Here is a 21,219-nt window from a genome sequence, read left to right as displayed (position 1 = left end):
AATAATAATAATAACAAAATGTTTTCTGTACTTAGTTCTATTTAAAATTTCAATCCACCCAGAATGTACTGTGGAACAGGATCTATTGCTTTTCTTCCAAACATAACTATTCTGGTTATTTCTCTTAATCCTTAATGTTCCATAATTCCACTGAACAAAATTTGAGTGGTGTTTTAATCATGATTGGCATGTACTGCACTTTCCTAATTTGGTTCCTTTTACAGTGCTGGGGATGAACCCCAGGGCCTTAGACATGGTAGGCAAGTGCTTTACCACCGAACTATACCCTCAGCCCTAAATCTTTCAATCTGAAGACGCTTATTTTTCTCTTTAATTCTAAAACATTGACTTTGTTATTTTCTTCAGTTTCCCTCCCATCATCTCCTGATACATTCATGAGAGAGAACTTTAAGCTCTTTGAAGTGAAAGAAGACATCTTGCCAAGTAATCTGAGTATAGAACCTTCAATTGTCATATTCTACCACACATTTTTTATAGTTGTCGTGTACAAGTGTAACTCAGTATTCACATTTACTATAGCAAATAGTGATTAATGGTCATTAAATGTGTTCAACTTGAGTGAGGTACGGTGGTACATACCTGTAACCCGAGTTACTCAAGAGGTTGAGGCAGGAGGACTCCAAGTTCAAGGCCAGTCTGGGAAAGACTGTCTCCAAAAAATAAAAGGGCTAGGGAATGCAGCTCAGTGGTGGATGGCTTGCCTATCATGAACCATATCTTGGATTCAATCCGAGGACCACTGGGGGTGGGGGGAAGCACTCAGTTTTTCAAGGGAGTTATTTTTCTTTTTATGCTCATTTCATCAATTTATGCAGTACCGAAAGAAATAATGAAACTGTAATAAGTTTCTTATAAGTACAACCAACTCAACTTAAAAAATGGCCTCCTAAATATATAAATCAACTGAAAGGAGTGTGACAGTTATGGTAGAGCCAGCATTTAGCATCCTATTGAACTCAATTATGGCCAATGCTACATAAGTCAGTTAAGGGAATATCTACTGTGCCTTCTGCCCTACACTCTTTCCTATTGCTCTAATAATACTGACTACTCAAGTTTACCACTTATATGTGTTACATTTCTCTCTCTTGTTGTGTTGACTTTTTTCAGATTGATAAGATTGTGAGCTCACCTCTCCTTAGGTACTTGCTGAGGGTAAGGGACTGTGATGGGCCAGTAGCTGTTACTCTGCCCTGAATTACTTTCAGTGGGAGTGGTGATACTTTCCAGGTGTTACAGGGTTGGGGCAAATGTCCTATTTCCTTTCTTAGAATTTTGATTTGATAGCAGTTGTTGTCTTTGTCAAGATGTGGCACAGGTAGCGAGCTTTTACAACTAATCAAACTTTTATTATCGGTCTCCCCTTTCATCTACTCCAGGAAATGACCACCTTCAGTATTTCACCATTTTCCTGCATTGAATTCCTTCTGCCCTTCAAGACTTCCCTTTATTTTCTGTCTTGGGGAAACTTCTGAGTTTCTCATTCACCAAAACTCTCCTCATTTTTGAGCATAAATATATTTTCATAATTTCTATGAAGTGGGTAGGAAGAATAGGTTTCATGTATTTAACTTCATCCTCTAAAACCTGGAACTCTTCTGTGTTTCTGACAAATATTCTTTACCAAGTGAAGGTAAGTGAAGGACATTTCCTTTGATCCTGGTTGTTGCTGGTACTGTCCTGGGGACTGAGCCCAGGGGGCCTTTACCACTGAGGTGCATCCCTCGACATTTTAATTTTTTATTTTGAGACATGGTCTTGCTTAAGTTACTGAGGCTGGCCTCAAAATTGTGATCCTCCTGTCTTACCTTCCCAAACTGCTGGAATTACAGGTGTATACCAGAGTGTCTAGATATTTCTAGTCTTATTAAAGGGTTTTAAAGACCTACTAAGATCTATGATTTTTCTCCTTTAGCCTACTAAAATAATAAGTTACAGTGTCACTAAATGGGTATGGTATTCTGTAAAACTTCCTACTTCCTCAGGTCATGCCACAGCTTTACTATATGCCATATCATATTTGGAAATGTTACATTTATAAAAGTTGATCAGTATTTGTGGGAAAAAGTTATTTTTTTTCAGGTTAAAGTATTATGGTGCTGCTAACCTTTTACTAAGAAAAATAGGTTTCATGTATTTTTTTTAAATTTATGTTTTAGTTGCAGTTGGACACAATACTTTATTTATTTATTTTCATGTGGTGCTGAGGATCGAACCCAGGGCCTCACTGAGCCACAACGCCAGCCCTTCATTTTTATTCTAGGACAGTATAAACAACAGAAATCATTTTTTAAAAGATTTGCTGCCAGACACAGTGGCACAAGCCTGGGATCCCAGTAATTCAGGAGGCAGAGGCAGGTGGATTTTTCAGTTCAAGGCTAAACTCAGTAACTTGGCGAGACACTGTCTCAAAATAAAAAATAAAAAGGGCTGGGTATGTAGCTCAGTGGTAAAGCACTCTTGGATTGAATCCCCAATACCTAAATAAATAAATGATTTATTAACCCTCTACTTTTTATCATAAAAACTCAAACCATTTTTCTCCTTGCTCTTTTAATTTTACACAGATATCTTTCAATATCAAAATATAAATTGAGCTTATTTATAGTGGTGCTGGGAACTGAACTTAACACAAGAGGCACTCCCTCTACCACTTAGCTATACTCTTAGCCCTAAATATAATCTTAAAGGCTTATATGATGCATATCATTTTCTGAATATGCCAAAATTTATGCTTCAATTAAAAACCTGTTGGGCTAGGATTGTGGCTCATCGGTAGAGTGCTCACCTAGCATGGGCGGGACCCAGGTTCGATTCTCAGCACCACATAAAAATAAAGGCATTGTGTTGTGTCCATCTCCAAAAAGGATTCTTTCTCTCTCTCTCTTAAAAAACAAAAATAAAAATAAAACCTGTTGTTTTGGTTGTTTTTGGTTTTTAATTATAAGTTTATATAAGGGGATTACTAACATAATAAATGTAACACCCTTATATAAACATATTAGTACTCTTTTACATCTAAGATAAATTTACGTGCTTAATGTAAACTTTGACAAGAGAAGACATGATGTGGGCTGGGGACTGAGGATACAGCTCAGTAGCTGAGCACCTCAGGTTTAATCCTTGTATCAGGGGGCTTAGAGGGGGAGTGAAACCAGTATATCCTGGTTTGTTGCTACACTCTTAAGAACCAGCATAGTGGCTGGTACACAGAATCTTCTTACATATTAAATAAACAAAATAGGAACATTCTAATAGAAAAACAAACACCGGAAAACCAGGCACAAACAAAAAAATATTCAACACATAAAAAGATGTCCAAGTTAAAAATGCCAAATTAAAACTCATTGTTATAGAAGAAACAACTAAAAATTAATATTAAGTGTTCATTAAGCAGTCAAGGATTCATAAAATAATTTGTGGGACTCTACATAATACTGCAATATAAAAGGTCTCAAGAAAAACATCCAAGTGGTTAAAGGGAGAGCCATGTGTGGGAGGGAAAAACAGGACTCATTATAAGAAAAGTTAATGGACAGCAAGTGTGGGCCAGAGGTTGGGGAGAATAAAGGAAGAGTGCATACCAGAAAGGCAGACTGAAAGCTGTTCATCGTCCACTGGAGATGCTTTTGAGTTGTTCTTCCCCCCTCCCAGTTGATTTTCTAGTTTGAGTTCACTGCATGCCAGGGGAGCTTCCAGTGGACTTTTACAGTAAGGGTGGTCCAGCAACTTAGAACTAAGAATGTTCTGCTTGAAAGATCCATCCTCTTCCATCTGGTAGGAGTTCTCATTGTGAACATTCTCTTCAGACACAGGCCCATCTACACTACTCACAGATTTATCTGCTCCGGTCACTGACAGCTTTACTCTGTCATCACTGACAGTGCTTGTCCGATTTTCCTGATCCAGAGTCATAATTTCTTTTTCAGTTTCTGAAGTGAACCTTTTACTAGAATGATGTTCTGACAAGGGCATGTCATGAATCAGCTCTGTACACTCCCACTTTGGAGACGAAGAAGGCGATTGGTCCCAAGGATATGTGGCATTGCCATTCTGTTGGTCAGGGAATGCTTCATCTAAATTAAGCTCCTTGTCTGGGAAAGGACTTCCTTTAGGGTGATCATCAGGCATATGGGAATTCTTTCCCTTCACTACAACATTGCTGTCCATATCTGGGAAGTATGGCTGATGCTGACAAGAAGGATCTTTAGGTTCTGGGGAAGGAAATGGGCTACAACTGCCACCCTCCGTATTATCTTTAAGGGTCTCTTGGTGGTCCCCAGTAACCTTTTGTACCCAGCTTCGCTGGGCTTTCCTTGGCTTGCAAACTTTGCTTTTCGTTCTGAAGTGCTGGGATCTGAGAATCCTATACTGAAATCTAATCATGGATAACTTCTCATACATCATCAGTGGAGACACTTTTATTCTTCGATGTTGGTTAAGTTGGAACTTTTTTGGAATCAGGGGTCCCCCACTCCTGTGGTGTTCTAGTCCTTGGCAGCAGCCATAACAAAAGCGCTTTCTCTTATGATTGCTCAAGGTGACCACAATCTTGCCACTCTCACCTGGACTTTGGCTTTCCCCAGTGAACTTCATGGGAAACTCAGAAGCCTGTGGCACTGTCCTAGGTCTATGACCATTGGTCTGACCTAATGCACTACTTGCTGGCAAGCCAGAGACTGCCTTTAAGAGACTCTTCTCTCCACAGTATTCATGGTCCGAGTTCTTTGCTGACGATAGTAACTTCTCTGCTTGGAGTTTCAGAAGACTCCTTGAAGAAGAAATGAAGTACTTAGTGTCCTTTCTTTTCACTTTAGAAGACAAAGTACTAGGATTTTGAGTAGCCACACTAGATTTAGTCTTAGCACAAAAAGATTCATCCTGAATCCATGATTTCTGGATTTGAAGAGCCTTCTTTCTACAATGAAAATGACTCAACTGTCTATTCCAAGTAAATGACCTTCCCAACTTAGCATTCAGAATGCATAAGTGTTGGTGAAAGTAGAATTTCTTAAAGCCTCCAAATCCAGTATTCCATTTCTCAGAAAAGGCTAAGTGGATTCCTTTCCTCCATAGAATTTTCCTCTGTTTTTTCATTTTTCTGATGCATAATGAGATGTGGATGTAGCTACAAAGAAGAAAATGTAAAGAAATGTTATGTATCAATCTAAAAGTAAGGTCATGAAGGCATTCACAGAAATGAAGACAAAAAAATTGAAAAAAGAGCATATATATTTCAATTTAACGCAACTGAATAATGAAATCCTACCTGATTGGGCTGGGGTTGTAGTTTAGTGGTAGAGCACTTACTTAGCATGTGTGAGGCACTGAGTTCAATCCTCAACATCATATAAAAAAATGAATAAGTAAATAAAAGAATAATATTGTGCTCATCTTCTTAAAAGAAAAAAGAAAAAGAAATCCTACCTGATCAAGGTTTTAATCACAACGAAAAACTGGGGAAGAAAGAAGACATGAGCACTAACAAGACACCATTGGCCGTACACCTGTTTTGAATAGAAATCAGTTTCAAAAATCATTTCTCAGGACAGAGTCACAGGACTGGGAGTCAGAATTTCTAAGTGATGGCTCTGTTTCTCGTTAACTAAGTGACATTAAGCAAGTCATCCAAATTTTGTGCTCTTATTTATAAAATGAAAAACAGAGAAGGGAAAGGGAACCAAATACCACTTAAGACTAATTCCATGTTCTTTCTTATTTGTTTTTCTGTCATACTGGGGATTAACCCAGGGTCTCGCACAGGCCATGTATATGCTCCACCACTGAGCTACAGGCTCAGGTCCCATATCTACTTATTTAGAATTTGCCCATAGCAAAATGACTTGTTTCCTACAGCAAAATTTTAAAAGGGCAGGTACCTTTGCTCTGTAGAGTCATCTACAGGTAGATACTCCATCAATACATGATATCAGTATCTCAAGAGAGAGAACAGGCTGCTCCTTGCCAGTCAAAGACTCTCTGAGTGATTGTGCAGGAAAAGGATTTCATCAGGTGCTCTCACCCAGTTATTCTGGCTCTCAAGTGAATATAAAGAACAAGAACCAACACAAGCATACACATATAAACTTCCGAAACACGATGATAAGAGATGGGAATGAATGGCAATTAAAAGCAAACACAATTTACCCTCAAGTTAGTAATATCTAACATTACTGAAGGTTTTGGCATCAGGCACTATAGGTGAGATCAAAGAAACCCTAGACTATGAATAGAAACCAGTATTCTAATGACAGCTTTTTTTTTTTTTTTCCAATAAGCTAACAACTTATTGAAAGTTTTCCCAGCCTGAAGGAGAGGATGGGAGAGCAGTCTGGAGTACTTCATTTCTGTGTATCAGTTTTTAATCAGAACAAAAGTAGAAGGATAAATATATGTATCTCAGTTCTTGTTCAAAATCCCACTGAGATGACAGAAATTGCTCTTTTTTCCCCTCCCCCCAAACTCAGGATTAAACTCAGAGCCTTATCCAGGACTTCATGCATGCTGGGGAAGTGCTCTACCATAGAGCTACCACTGAGCTACATCCCCAGCATGGAAATTGGATTTTTTAAAAGGCAAAGCCCCTCAAGGACAAAGACAATAAAAGGGATAAGAACAATAAAAGTTTTGAAAGACCCAAGTAGATGAATGTGTAACAGCAGACCCAATAGGGCAAGAGCTGAAATCTAAGCCAATGGTAGGGAAGACCAAGACGCAAGCTACAGTTCAGAAAGGCTTAAAAATAGGATGAAAATCAGAAATATGGTGGAGGTGAAAAAGGAAGAAGTGGTGAAAAATCTAAAAAAATAGGCGGGAAGCTGGGTGTAGTGGCACAAGCATGTTATGCCTGCTACTTAGGAGGCTAAGGCAGGAGGATCCCAAGTTTGAGGTCAACCTCAGAAGTTTAGCAAGACTCTGCCTCAAAATGTAAAAAAGTAAAAAGGGCTGAGAATGTAACTCAGTGATAGAGTGACCCTGGGTTCAGTACCCCCCCCACCACCAAAAAAAGCAATAGCACTTGAATCCTCAGATCTCTTTCCCCTACCTTTGCAAAAAACTAAAGCAGATTAAAACTAATAATAAAACAAAACTATTTATAGATTAATCAAATTTTTAAAACTATCAGAAACAGAGGAAAAGGGGAATTCATGCTTAATGGGAACATAATCTCAATTTGGGAAGATGAAAAGGTCCCGGAGATGGATGGTGGTGGTGGCTGCAAAGTAACGTGAATGTACTTAATGCCACTAAACTGTCCACGTAAAAATGGTTAAAATGGTAAATTATGTATATTTTACCACAATAAAATAAAAGGCGACTTGGGTTGTAGCTCAATGGTAGTTGCCTTGCATGTGTGAGGCTCTGGGTTCAATCCCCATCACCATAAATGTACAAAAAATGTTATTTTTTTTAAAAAGGAACAATGAAAAGCTATATAAAGCTTATCAGCCAAGTGCATTGGCACATGCCTATAAATCCAGCAACTCAGAAGACTGAGGCAGGAGGATCACAGCTTGAGGCCAGCCTCAGCAACTTAGTGAGGTCCTAAGCAATTCATCAAGACACAGTCTTTAAAAAAAAAAAAAAAAAAAAAAAGAGCAGGAGGTATATCTCTGTGGTTCAATCCCCTTAAGAAGAAAGCTTAACAGATAAAAGATAACTGATAAGCCAAAAATAAAATACTTGCAATATACACCATGGATTTAGAGCTATAATATTCCTAATACATAAAGAGCTCTTAAATTGAGGAATAAAGGACAAAAAGCCTGTTGACCTAGTAGAAAGATGAAAGAAAGACCTAACAAGACAATTCACAAATAAAATTTTCTAAATGACCCCTAAACATAAGAAAACATGTTCAATGTCACTATAAGGTTGGGCATGGTGGTACACATCTATAATTCCAGTGATTCGGGAATAGGAGGACTTCAAGTTCAAAGCCAGCCTCAGCAACTTGGCGATGCCCTAAGCAACTTGGCAAGACTCAATGTCTCAAAAAATGAAAAGATCTGGGGATGAGCTCAGTGGTTAAATGTAACTGTGTTCAATCCCCAGAACAAAATAAGAAAGGTAAAAAAGTTAATTTACTCATGAGAAAATTGGCAAAGGTCTGGCCATGAAACTGAGTGGTAGAATGCTTGCCTAGTATGAGTGAAGCCCCAGTTTCAATCCCAAGATGTAAAAAAGAAAAAAAAAAAGTGAGAGAGAGAGCACGCCCACCAGGGAGAGAGAGAGAGAGAGAAATATTTCACAGCTGGAGAAAAGACATTTTCTTTCTTTGCTGGTGAGAGTACAAACTGATACAATGTTTTTGGAGGAGAATTTGGTAATATTTAATAAAACTACAAAAGTATTTACCTTCATATGCAGCATCCCCAATTTAAGGAATTTACCCTGAAGACATACCTGCAACAATGAAAATACATATGTACAAGACTATTCACTGCAACATTGTTTCTAATAGCAAAATATTGAAAATAACCTACATGTACCTACATAGGATAGTGCTTGAATAAACTATGGCTTATCACACAATGCAAGAAGCTATAAAAGAACACCCAGGTTTGGTGGCACAGGCTATAATTATAATCCCAGCAATTTGGGAGGCTGATGCAAGGATGATGACAAATTCAAGCCCAGCCTGGGCAATTCAATGAGATCCTCTCTGAAAATAGATAAAATTAAATTAAATTAAATTTTAAAAAAGCGGGGGGGGGGGGGCTGGTAATGTAGTTCAATGGTAGTTCAATTGAAACCCAGGGTTTCAATCCCCTGTATGGGGGTTGGGAGGATTCACTATATGAACTAACATGGAATGACTTCCAGAATATATTGTTGAGTAAAGTTAAGTTCAAATAAGTATCAATAATATGCCACTGTATGGAAGGTGGGCACCAGAAGAATGGAGGAACTGGGAATGAGTAGAAAAGATGAAAGGAAAGGTACTTCTCTGAATATATATACCTTTTTGTAAAGTTCTGAATTTTTAGAACCATGTTAATGCTTCATATACTTAAACCTAATTGCATTTCAAATGAATAACATAACCATACTGAAAGTAAAGGAAAATAATTATCTAAAAAAACTTAAAAAAATAATATTGTGGCTGTATGCTCTAGAACTAAAGACAAAAAGACTGTGAACAAATCTTGCACACTAATTGCTTTTCCACAGAAATATAAGTTAATTCTGAAACCATCTATCTATCTATATTTATTTTGGGGGTGGGATGGGGGAAACTATTTGGGATCAAACCCAGGGTCTCATGCATGATAGGTAAGCACTCTACCACTGAGCTACATTCCCAGTCCTAAAAACATCAATATTCTAAAACTGAATGAATAAGTACATATGTTGTGCATAATTAGAACCATAGATTTCGCTGCTGTAGAAAGAAAAACTAATGATGATCAAAGAAAGTGAAAATGAACCTATGGTGCTACACTGAAATTGGAGGTATCAGAATGAATACTAGTGTTTAATATACATACAGATATGTCAAAAAGATACAGAAATCAACATGAAGAAACTCACAATGGCCAAGAAAACTTTGAGCAACCAAATGCATAATGACAGTGATGGGTTATAATCCAATAATAAAATAAGTATTCTTGAGTTTACAGTGATACAAGAAACTTGACTCAATAAATAAATCGGAAAAATGGGTACCTCTTCCTTACAGAGAATTTCAAATTAGTTAAGTGCGGAAGGAATGATGGAAATAGGAGTTAAAATCTACAAACCCTTTGAGAAGTAAGAGACTCAGGAAAGAAAAAATTATGAATACTAAAATCAGAGGGCGAAATTACAATGAGAAAAAAGATACTTACATAGTCTCAAAGTACCCCCTATAAGACACTTTAAATAGTGTCTTATAAAATTAAATAGCTTTCAATGGAAAAATCTGCCAAACATCCCTGTAACCATGTGATCAAAGTTAGAAGACATATGGACATTATATGCCTCCTGATAAGACACTACATCACTCTTGTGGTATTCTTGTCAAACATGTGTAACCTGAATTTATTCATGAGAAACAATAGGCACTGACTGGCCAAAACTCTTCAAAGGTGTCAATTAAAGTCAAAGAGAAACTATAGAGATTAAAAGACTAAGACTAAAGTTACATGGCAATGCAATATATAATCCTAGATTCAGTCCTAATCTAGAAATGGAAATTGATGGGACAACAGACAAAATGTGAATAAGGCTTGTAGAGTAACAGTATTTTCTAAAGACAATTTCATAGTTTTGATCATGTGCTGGTTATATAATACCATATATATGTATGTATGTGTATGAATGTGTGTGTATATATATATATATATATATATATTTTTTTTTTTTTGGCACACATACATATATTTGAGGTATTAAGGATTGAAACCAGGGATGCTCTTTCACTAAGCTACATCCCCAGCCTCCCCACCCCCCCATTTTTTTTTTTTTTTGTTTGTTTTTGGCACTGCAAGGATTGAACCCAGAGTCTTGTACATGCTGGGCAAGCTCTCTACCACTGATCTATATCCCTAGTCCCCTAGTCCTTTATATTTCTTATGCTGAGATAAGGTCTTGCTACATTACCTAGGCTGGCCTCAAACTTGAGATTCTCCTATTTCAGCATCCTAAATGGCTGGAATTACAGACATGTGCCAAAATGACCTGATTTGCAACTGATTTTGAAAGTTTGAAGTTATTTCAAAGTCTGAAGTTTTTTAAAAAGCAAATATTTAAAATTGAAGAAATCTCCCAGAAAGTACCAAAAGACAACAGAGTGAAAATAACACAGAAAGATGAGAAAATTAATAGACCATGCTAGTAGATGACACATCCAAATAAGGCTGAGTGTGGTAGTGCACGCCTGTAATCCCAGTGGCTCTGGAGGCTGAGGCAGGAAAATGCCAAGTTCAGAGCCAGGCCAGCAACTTAGTGAGATACTAAGCACTCAGGGAAACCCACTCTCTAAATAAAATTTTAAAAAAGGTAGGGGATTTGGATTAGAGGTTGAGCGTTCCTGGGTTCAATACCCAGTACCAAAAATAAAAACAAAAAAATCCAAATAAGAGTTTCAGAAAAAGATTAAGAAAGTATAGAAGGAGCCAGCTGTTAAGATGCCTACCTATACTGCCAGTGACTCAGGAGACTCAGACAGGAGGACTGCAAGTCTGAGGTTAGCCTGTACAACTCAGCAAAGTTTTAAAAAACAATTCAGTGAGCTTCAGTCTCAAAAAAAAAAAAAAAAAAAAAAAAAAGATAAGAGGGTGAAGCTTAGAGGCAAAGCATCCCTAAGTTCAATCCCCACTACCAAAAAAAAAAAAAATTAAATTTAAAAAATAAAAGGGGCAAGATTCTAGAAATTAACTCACGAAATAAATAGTTTCCCATATTTAGTTTATAAATTTGTACACTGTTCCTTTATAAAGCACTGTACCTCACAACTATGCATGGTATCTGCCAGTCCAAATAATAACCCTTCTCCACTTCAGATAATTCATGTCTGCTAACCTTATTAATGTGTACTCGGAGAGGAAAAAAAGGTCAGATCTGGAAAATTTTTCTTAAAAAGTTCTTCATGTAACTTCTTATATACTTTGTCCCACTTCTACCTCCACTTAAACAGTACGTGAGGAATGGGGATACAGAGCACTTACCTATACACAGAAGGCCCTGGGTTAGACTCCCAGAAGCACCAGGGTAGGGGTACACAAACTGGGTGTGGTGGCACATGCCTGTAGTTCAGCACTTGGGAGACGGGGGGAGTATGGCTTGAGCCCAAGAGTTTGAGACCAGCCTGGGAAGCATAGTGAGACCCCATCTCAAAAATAAATTAAATCAGTTCTTTATTAGTGCATAACACGGCTAATCCTGAAACTTAGAAGGCTTTCTGGCCAAGTGCAGTGGAGCATACCTGTAATACCAAGAGCTTAGGAGGCTGAGGCTGACAGCAACTTGGCAAGACACTGTCTCAAAATAAAAAATAAAATAGGACTGGGGATGTGGCTCAGTGGTTAAGCACCTCTGGATTCAATCCCTGATACCAAAAAAAAAAAAAAAGAGGATTTCTGGCTGTCTCTGTTAGTTTAGGATTCAGCATTCTCAAGGCTACTAAAACATTACCACCATTTTTTTTTTTTCTGCTTTCCAGGTTCTGTAACTTTGTTATCCATACTTCCTTTGTTCTTTGTCAATCTAGGGCGGATTGTTTCAATGGCATTTTCAGGCTGGTGCAGGAATTATACATATGTCCAACCAATTCACCATCCTTAACATATCATATTGTTAAAAAAAAAAAAGTCTTGGGCAATTAAGCAAGATGCTATGTCAAATAATACAAAGGGGGGCTGGGGATGTGGCTCAAGCGGTAGCGGTAGCGTGCTCGCCTCACATGCGTGCGGCCCAGGTTCGATCCTCAGCACCACATACCAACAAAGATGTTGTGTCCACTGAGAACTAAAAAAATAAATATTAAAAATTCTCTCTCTCTCTCTCTCTCTCCCCCCTCCCTTCTTTAAAAAAAAAAAAAAAAGAAGCTAAGGTAGTAGGATCACAAGCTGAGGCCAGGCTTAGCAACTTATTGAGACCCTCAGTAATTTAGCAAGACTCTGTCTCAAAATAAAAAATAAAAAGAGGTAAAGATATAGTTCAGTTACTAGAGTACCCCTGGGTTCAATTCCCAGTACAAGGGGAGGGGAGGAGGAGTCAAGTTGCTAAATAATATGTATGAACCCATTTTTGTTAAAAAGGGAAATTATTATGTGTGTTTGAATAGAGGTAAATGCCTAAAAGCTTAGGCCACAGTTCCCCAAATGTAACCTAGGGTTTTGTAGTGATTTCACAAGGGTGCCACAGGATATTCTAAACAAGATGGGAAAATGAATAATAAATAAATAAATAAACTGGAGGGAAAAAGCAATTCAGCATATGGCAAACACTCAGTAAACCACTAGTTCAAAATAGTTCAGTTTAAAAAGTAGATCATGATGGTGCATGCCTCTAATCCTAGTGACTCAGGAGGCTGGGGTAGGAAGAATGCAAGTTTGAGGCCAGCCTCAGCAATTTAGCGAGAACCTATGTCAAAGTAAAAAAATAAGCCATGGGGGGGTGGTGGTTCACGCCTGTAATTCCAGTGGCTTGGGAGGCCTAGGAGGAGGCTGACCGCAGGTTTGAAGCCAGCCTCAGCAACTTAGCAAGGCAGTAAGCAATGTGGAGACCTGTCTCCAAAAAATAAATAAATAAATAAACAAAAGGGCTGGGCATGTGGCTCAGTGGTTAAGTGCCCTTGAGTTCAATCCCTGGCACAAAAATAACAATAAAGTAAAATAATTTAAAAAATAAAACACCTGGAGATATAGCTTAGTGATAAAGCTACTGGGCTTCAAACCTCAGTATCATTATTAATACTACTTAAAGTGGGGGGGGTGCGGGGGCTGGGGCTGAATGGTAGCATGTTCGCCTAGCATGTGTGAGGCACTGGGTTCAATCCTCACCACCACATAAAAAATAAACAAATAAAGGTATTGTGTCCGTTCATAACTAATATATATATATATATATATATATATATATATATATTTTTTTTTTTTTTTTAAATAGAGTTGGGGATGTAGCTCAGCAGCTGAGTTGCCTAGGCATCCTTGCCTAGGCATTCATGAGGCCCGGAGTTCCATCCCCACTAATCAAATAAATAAATCAATACTACAAATGCCCAGATAGCTCTTCAGACCTACTGAAGTAGGGCATAAGAATCTGAAGTTTTTATTTTTTTGGTGACTTGTCTATGCTGTTCAGGCTGGCCTCCAACTCCTGGGCTCAAACAATCCTCCCACATTAGCCTCCCAAGTAACTGTAAGAGTAGGTGAGACTCAAGTCTGACTTGATGCACAGAGTGCATCTCTTTCCCTTCTCCTCTAATACTTTTGTAATTTGGGTCCATTACACTACAGTGGTGAATATTCTGTGAGAGAGAGAGAGGGGGGGGGAGGGAGGGAGAGGGGGAGAGGTAACTCCTCAAATTAACTTAAAATTGTAATATCCAGTCACTAAAGAATTCCAGTTCCTGAACAGACTCTCTCCACATTTTCAACGAACATGAAATGTTGTAGAGTGAGGGGTCTTCAAAAATAGTTGCAGAGGATTCCTTCTAAAGGGGACAAGGTGTAAACAAAGGTCTTCCCAGCTTTTCTCCTGGTAACAGCCAACTGAGAAAAGCTATCTTGAGTAAAGAGCAAAATTGATTTAAGTCATCCTTTTCATATACCAATGTTTGATCAATAAACACAAAACATCTGAGTAGGAGAGGGTCTGTTTTTTTCCTGAGACTGCCTATGCAAAGTACAGATTGCAATTAGGTTCTGGCACCCTTCTCCAGACCAAACTTAGTTATTCTGGATAAAAGGAAAAATATAAACAAAACAAAACAAAAAACGCAATTAGGGACTTACCATTAGTACCATTAAGTGTCCTCTTCTCTTAGAACCTCTTTTCAAAGGAGTTTAACTGGACTCCCAAAACATTTCGTTTATTCTCCTAATTTATATAGTTTAAGAAACCCCAGTTTTAACACGCGAATTACAATTACTACCAAATGGCAGGGTAGGATTTCAACTCAGCTCTCCCGATTCCAAGTTCAAAACTCCCACAACCTCTACAGCATTTCTCCTCAGAGTGGCCACACAGTGGATCGAAGGTTGATACCGCCTTGCACAGATGGCACAGAAAAAGCGGGTTCCCTCCACCTTAATGTCCAAGTGCCATAGCCTTCCTCTAGAAAAGGGTCCCAAGAGCATGGGCCAAGAAACCAAGGCAGGGACGAGGCAGAACTGTCCGAAAAACTTAAAGACCCTTGACTTGCAAGCTGACAGGGGCTGGGGTTTCTGACAGCAGTCTTCCTCTCAAAGCCTTCCCTAGCTTCAGGAAGAGCGGCGGGGGATGCTAGCTTTCTCGCTGCCTGCGTCGCAGGGCTTGGGCTGGAAAGAAAGAAGGGGAAGCAGAGGTCCCTCGAGACCAGCTCCTTCCCCGTCCCTAGAAGACCCAGTGCAGGGGAAGAAACTGCTGCCCTCAGCTTGAGGCGGGGCTGGGGTGAGGGGAGTTTGGCGCTTAAGGCCTCCGGGCTGGGGCGATGAGCTGGCGCGTAGCGGCTCGGTGAACGAACGGTCAGGGATCGATCCGTCATTCGGCCGAGGGCCGCCCGTGCTCCCGCTTACCTGCGTCTCTTGCTCCCGGCACCTGGCCCCCCCACGGCTCAGACGCTGTAGCACCCAAGACTGCGGCCTCGCCTTCGCCAGCCCAGAGGGAATCACCGCTAGGGAGGAGGTGCCCGGCCTGCTCCCGGCGGCCACGGGTGCTGAGCTTCTCCAGAGACGCTGCCGCGCCGCCGGCGCTCACTTAGCGCGTCACCTCCTCCCGTGCCCTTCCGCCTGCAGCCCCGCCCGCGCCTCGTGCAGGGGGCGGGGAAAGCGGGCGCTGGCGTGGGGGCGTGGCGCCGTGGCTCCTGCTTCTCAACAGCCTCCCACTCTAGTCCTTAAAGGCTCCTGGCGCCTCAAGGATATTTCTCTGCTTATCCCTCTTTGCCCAAAGCAAAAAGCCATGTTCCTGCTTTGGACTGCACTTCTTGAGGCCTAGCCTAGGCGTTTTCTCTCGGATTTGCATGCTGATTTTACTTTTGGTATTGTAATTGCCTCTTTATGTATACCCGACCCTGCCCGACCAAGAATGCTTCCCAAGGAGGACAGAGTCTTCTCATTGTAGCCTCAGTTCCAATGACTGGCCTACACAAACATAGGAAATCTGTGCAGTAAATCTGCTAGCCTCTTTCTTACAGAGAGGAAAGTGACGTCAGCCTTCCATGCTGAAGCATTATTCATTCAATAAAACTTTTCCTCCTGCTGGGGATTGAACCCAGAGCACCCACATACTAGGCAAGTTCTCTATCACTGAGCTATATTATCTTATCTCCAGCCCATCGATATGCATATGAACTTATTCTAGTGTTTCTCTTGCAAGACCTCAATCTAACTGTAGGGAAAGAGAATAAATAATAATTCAATTGTTACTGGTTCAGTGGGCTTTGTGCATCAGAAAAATCAGATAAAGGCAAAACTACAAGAGGAACAAAACTCTCCTGGGACTTCTGCTCTAGCAGAAGGAAGACATAGCACTGACCAAGAGAGTGCCAAGCTGGATTTTTGAAGAACATAGCTAGTTTTATTCCTATAAAAGTGTAATAGAAGTGGATGTCGCGATGGGCAAAGGTGCGACTTATGCAGTGGAGGGGGAGAAATAAAGAATGTCCATGCACTTCTGCTCTTTTCAATGCTTTATTTACTCAAATTACTCCATACAATTTCACTCTATAGGTTCTTAATCAAGAAAATGACAATCCTTAATGCTAGGCACTGAAATAGACATAATCAATTCATAGCAAACAATTCTAGGTTAATTCTAAGCACTGCAAACACACTTATATGACAGGCTCATCATAGAAATTCCCTCTGCATACTAAGCTCAAGTGCCAGATCTAAAGTCTCAAGCCTTAGGCCTTAAGTCCAGCAGATGCACACTCACTCAGACCACAGTGATCAGGTCAGGAACTGATGGAGACTTCTCCTGGGGTGAAGCAGATGGCCAGCTGAGGAGAGGGTTGTAAGAAGAAGTGGGGTTCTCACTAGGGTCAAGATGTGGCTGTAGAGTTTGAGAATGGTGAGGATGCTGCAGAGGCTCAGGCAAATGATGAGAAGAGTTGGGATGTCAGTCCAGGTCCTCATCAAGCTCTCTGGCATGTGGGCATCAGTGCCAGCTGGATGAATGTCTGTTCATTTGCGCCATCATTTATGCTAAATTTTGGGGTTTCTGACTGCCCTTTCAGTTCCTATCAGCTGTTACCAGGTTTCTCAGGACATCTGGTCTTGTGGTTTTTGTTCGATTCTCTTGCCTAGCCTTTTGCCCTTATCAGGGTTGTGGAAAGTGACTTATTTTATCAGGCTATGCCTGATGATCATATTGGAGGGCTCCGTATGTGTGCCTGGTGGGGACAGCAATTTATTTAAAAATGGAGTTATTTAGGCTAAGGCTCTTTTTTGGTTAAGGCAGTCCACCCCCTTGATTCACAGTGTCCACACTCAGGGGGTGCCCAAAGTGGGCGCTGCTAATCAATACGGAGGCATTGCCTATTCCACTGGCAAAGGCCAGACTCCACATATGTCCAAAAGACACTTCTCACCATGGACTGTTATACTATTCCATAACCACCAATAGTGAGCATAGTCCAATTACATCTGTTTGAAACAAGATGGTAGCAAAGTGGTAGCAATGTAACCAGGGATGGTAATTACAATGTAATCATAATTAGTTTGTACAATTGGGTTAAAACATTTATAAGTTTGTCTTGCATGTAGGTCTCAATGGACTGTTTCCTTTACCTTTTCCCAGTTGATCACAATCGTCACCACCAGGTTATCAAATGATCACATACAAATTGAGTCCAGATATTGGCTAAAATAAAAGAACGTAGTTGGTCCCTCTGGATTAACACACATAGGTGTTACAATAACTGTTTCTGACATTTTGTTTTCATAATAATACAAACTTCCATCTTCAAAGACAGAGCCTAGTCTCTCCTGAATCCACCTTTGTTCTATCGATTCTTTCAGATCAAAATCCTCATGAAGCACTCTGAGGTCTGGGTCAATGTATTGCCATAGGTTCGCACATGCATATATTGTGGAATAAGGGAAATAATCCTGAAAGTTTTGAATTCTGATTTTATTTTTCCTAGTTTGTTCCAATATCATGTCTTTTTTAGAATTATATGTAAACTGTGGACATTGTGCTGGGTGTGCTGATATTGGTTGGGTCCTACTGTTAAGATCAATATTTCTGTCTGGGTATTATGCCCTGTAGTACTTATTCTGGAAAATATGCTTTATTCATAAAAAGTACATATTTGTAAGAGTTGCAATTTGGTTTCTTGTATCTAATGAGAAGGGTAGAGCCTGTCCTATTAGTTGGATCAGGGAGTAGTAGAATAGCAAAATGTGGTTAATATTATAAAAGGTAAATGGCTCAACTTTAAACTTTTGTGGAACAATGTCAGTGGATGCAAACATATTATGTTCTAATAGTACTATATTATCTATATTTCCTACAAAGATTCTAAGTTAAAGTTGTGAAAATTAGAATAGGTGGGGTTATTTGATTTTTAAAGGTATATAAAATATGTGGGAATTTATATGGGTATATCCACCCCCTCCCGGCATAAGCTTTGTGTGAAATCCAAGGGCCTAGCAACAAGCACATTTCTGATGTATATACCAGGAACCTACAATGTTGTATATGAATTATAATGACATGACCTTGCTTTACATTTCTAGTTATACAGTCCAGTAATTCCTGATAAATGGTCTTGCTTTCCATTGTTTCCAGATCCTCTTATATCCTAAGTATTTTAGTTTCCTAGTGAATCTATTATGAACTATCTGCCATAGAAATTCAATTAAAGTATATCTATATGTCACTTCAAACCTAGTAGCACACAGCAAACTTCTAAACCTAAATTTAATGTTATTCACCAACAATTTTGCATAAATCATAAGGTTTGTTACAATCAATATAATTCAAAATGCTAGCATAAAGAGGAAGATGGAAGTTATTTTCAATTAATGCTATAAAATGATATTCCAAGTTCCACAGTTCATGTTTCAGTGTGTCCAGGTAAGTGTTGACACAGACGAGTGAATTCAGTGTTCTCTTTGGTGGGTATGTCCAAGTGAGCTGTAAAGTGTAGGTAATATTTGTATATGTTATGTTCACTTCTTTATTATCAAACATGATCATAGAGTGTTCACACAGCCATCTAATATTCGCTACATGTTTCTTAAGTTCTTCTCTGGTTTTAATTTCTTTATTCCACTTTGCACACATTCTAAATTTTTTAAGACTATAATAAAATATGAGTATAAGTGAATAGTGGAAAATTTCTTTTAGATCTTGGAACCAGTTTGGAATGTGCCAGCACACAGTGTCAAACTTGAGGAGCCTATAGCATAAATCTGCTCAAGAATAGCGTCTATTGACTATATTATGTTTATATACTAAAGAATCTGTTTCAAGTACATATACTATCTGTGAAACAATGTAGTTTGTATTATTGTGCTATATCCTGTGTATTTGAGCTATATCCTGTGTATTTGAGCATCCTGTCTTTGTAGTTGTTCTATATTATGTTCAACCTGGTTTTGAAGTCGCTTCATATGTTCCAATTGTATGTCTGGTTTATCCTCATCTTCATCAAATACCATGTTAGTTTGTAATGTGTGTTTCATCTGTATCTGTTGGTTTGAGAATGCTACTATATTACTACCAGATTTAGTGTGTAATGTTAACTTCTATGTGTTGGATACCATATGGCATCCTGCTTCATGGGTTGTTTTACATTCACCAAAACATATATTGGTGTCAGGATACTCATAATAATTACAATAACATTCATTATTGGTGCTGATCTCAGATATATTTTGTGTAGTTGTCCTTGTTTGTGTTGTTTGGTGTATATGTTTATATGGATAAGTTATGCTGAAGGTATAAGATGCACAGACTGCAAAGAGATTATTTCCCAATTGTATAGATCTTGTATCTCATTAGATACAAGAAATCAAATTGCAACTCTTCCTGTGGGTCTGTTATGGTAATCTTAGATCTATGTAGTTCATGATGGTTTATATTTCCTAAGAATAGGTAAGTTAATATGTCAATTGGTATTACTGACATTACTGTTCCATTTAAAATAATGCCTGATCTTAATGGCTTTATGAAAGTGTTCCCTATTTTTCTATATAATGTTGGTCCATGATATGCTGTGTATGTGTATGTAAACAAAATTTTTAGTAAGGATAACTTACAAAGTGTTTTAGTGCAGTATGTATCTCTACTGGGGTGTAGTATAATTTTATACAAGTTTGTATGTTCACCCTGTACTGTATTAAGTAAATGTTGTAAGTCTGCTCTGGATTGTTCTTGTAACAGTTTCAATTGTGTACATTCATATTGAACACATATGCTATTGTGTTCATCTTCATATCCATTTTCTGTATAAAATCATCATAATATTATTTTTGGGCTTTTAATGTCTGAACTATAGTTTGCCTCTATAATTCAGCTTAATGTATAACTTCTGTGATTGTATATATTGATTTATAAATCATTTTAAGCCATGAATTCCTTTATCTCTAATGTGTTCTGGAGCTGTGATTCTAACATCCATATCTTCTATACGTTTTTCATTAACAATTTCTCCTAATGCTAGTCCAGCTATAGCTATCCATTCTAAAATCTCTCTTGTTCTCCTGATGTGTTGTCTCTATATTGTTGGTATGTGCCATGTTGTTTTCTGTGGGCATCTCCTATATAACTCCTTAACATATATTTCTGTGTCAATAGTTAATTTTATCCTATGAATTATGGGATTTACAATTATTTGTAAAGGGATTTGTATATTTCGTATTATATAAGGTGCTCTGGTGATTGTGGTTAGCCTTGGGCTTTCTCTATATAATTTCATTCTTGATAGATAATGTGCTGTAAATAGCTATGTGTGTGGCATTAATTATACCTCCTCTATCAATTATTCATGGTTGGAGGTGGTCCTTAATATAATATCTTTCAAAGGACAGGGGGAGTACAAATACATGTTTCTGTTACTGCCATGATCTTTTAGTAATTAAAGATCTGTTAAATAAAGGTTTATGAGCCACAAAATCATATTGAATCAATCCCCATGGCTTGTTCCATTGTGGCAATAGCATATAGAAGTGACATGGCATATTATATAGTCTACTCTGTATTGTACCACCCTATCAAAATTCATGCCTGCTATTTTCCATCATGATAGAGGCCTTTCATCCGTTGCTCTTATCTTATTTGGGGTAGAAATAGGTATATTCATTTTTACATTCACTCCATTGTAATGACTCCATCAATATGGCTGGTGTTACATAATTATCTATCCATACAGCTTGAGTTATGTTAAGTTTATGGCCTGGTCCTTTATCTGGGTATGGTATTATGTGTGGTTGGTTATCTATCTTGGTGTCTAAAAGGATCCCAAAGTCCAATGTGTATTGCAGCTATTTGGTCACACATAAAAAGTATAGGTAGTCTGGATGTGCATTCATTTTCATCTGTACTATGGGATGTATTCATAAG

At 38.6% G+C, this 21,219-nt stretch overlaps 1 protein-coding gene across 3 annotated transcripts in view; it reads right to left on the bottom strand.

Annotated features, from left to right (window-relative positions):
* LOC101969083 (sentrin-specific protease 5) overlaps positions 1 to 15,433 on the bottom strand; it is a 39,612-nt gene extending 24,179 nt beyond the window's left edge. For 2 of the 3 annotated variants that reach the window (XM_013365539.4, XM_013365540.4), the window contains exons 1-3: positions 15,225 to 15,433; positions 8,380 to 8,427; positions 3,606 to 5,149 (exon numbers count right to left, since the gene is read on the bottom strand). In XM_013365539.4, the coding sequence (XP_013220993.1) occupies positions 3,606 to 5,118 (1,513 nt within the window). In that variant the 5' untranslated portion in view covers positions 5,119 to 5,149; positions 8,380 to 8,427; positions 15,225 to 15,433. The remainder of the gene's footprint in view (positions 1 to 3,605; positions 5,150 to 8,379; positions 8,428 to 15,224) is intronic. The other variant, XM_005340970.5, reaches the window with a different exon arrangement.
* Positions 15,434 to 21,219: the final 5,786 nt, after the last annotated feature.

The sequence above is a fragment of the Ictidomys tridecemlineatus genome, chromosome 3 (assembly GCF_052094955.1).
Source record: "Ictidomys tridecemlineatus isolate mIctTri1 chromosome 3, mIctTri1.hap1, whole genome shotgun sequence".
Classification (NCBI taxonomy): domain Eukaryota; kingdom Metazoa; phylum Chordata; class Mammalia; order Rodentia; family Sciuridae; genus Ictidomys; species Ictidomys tridecemlineatus.
Note: the sequence above shows the minus strand (reverse complement) of the source record. Positions and strands in the feature narration are given on the sequence as shown.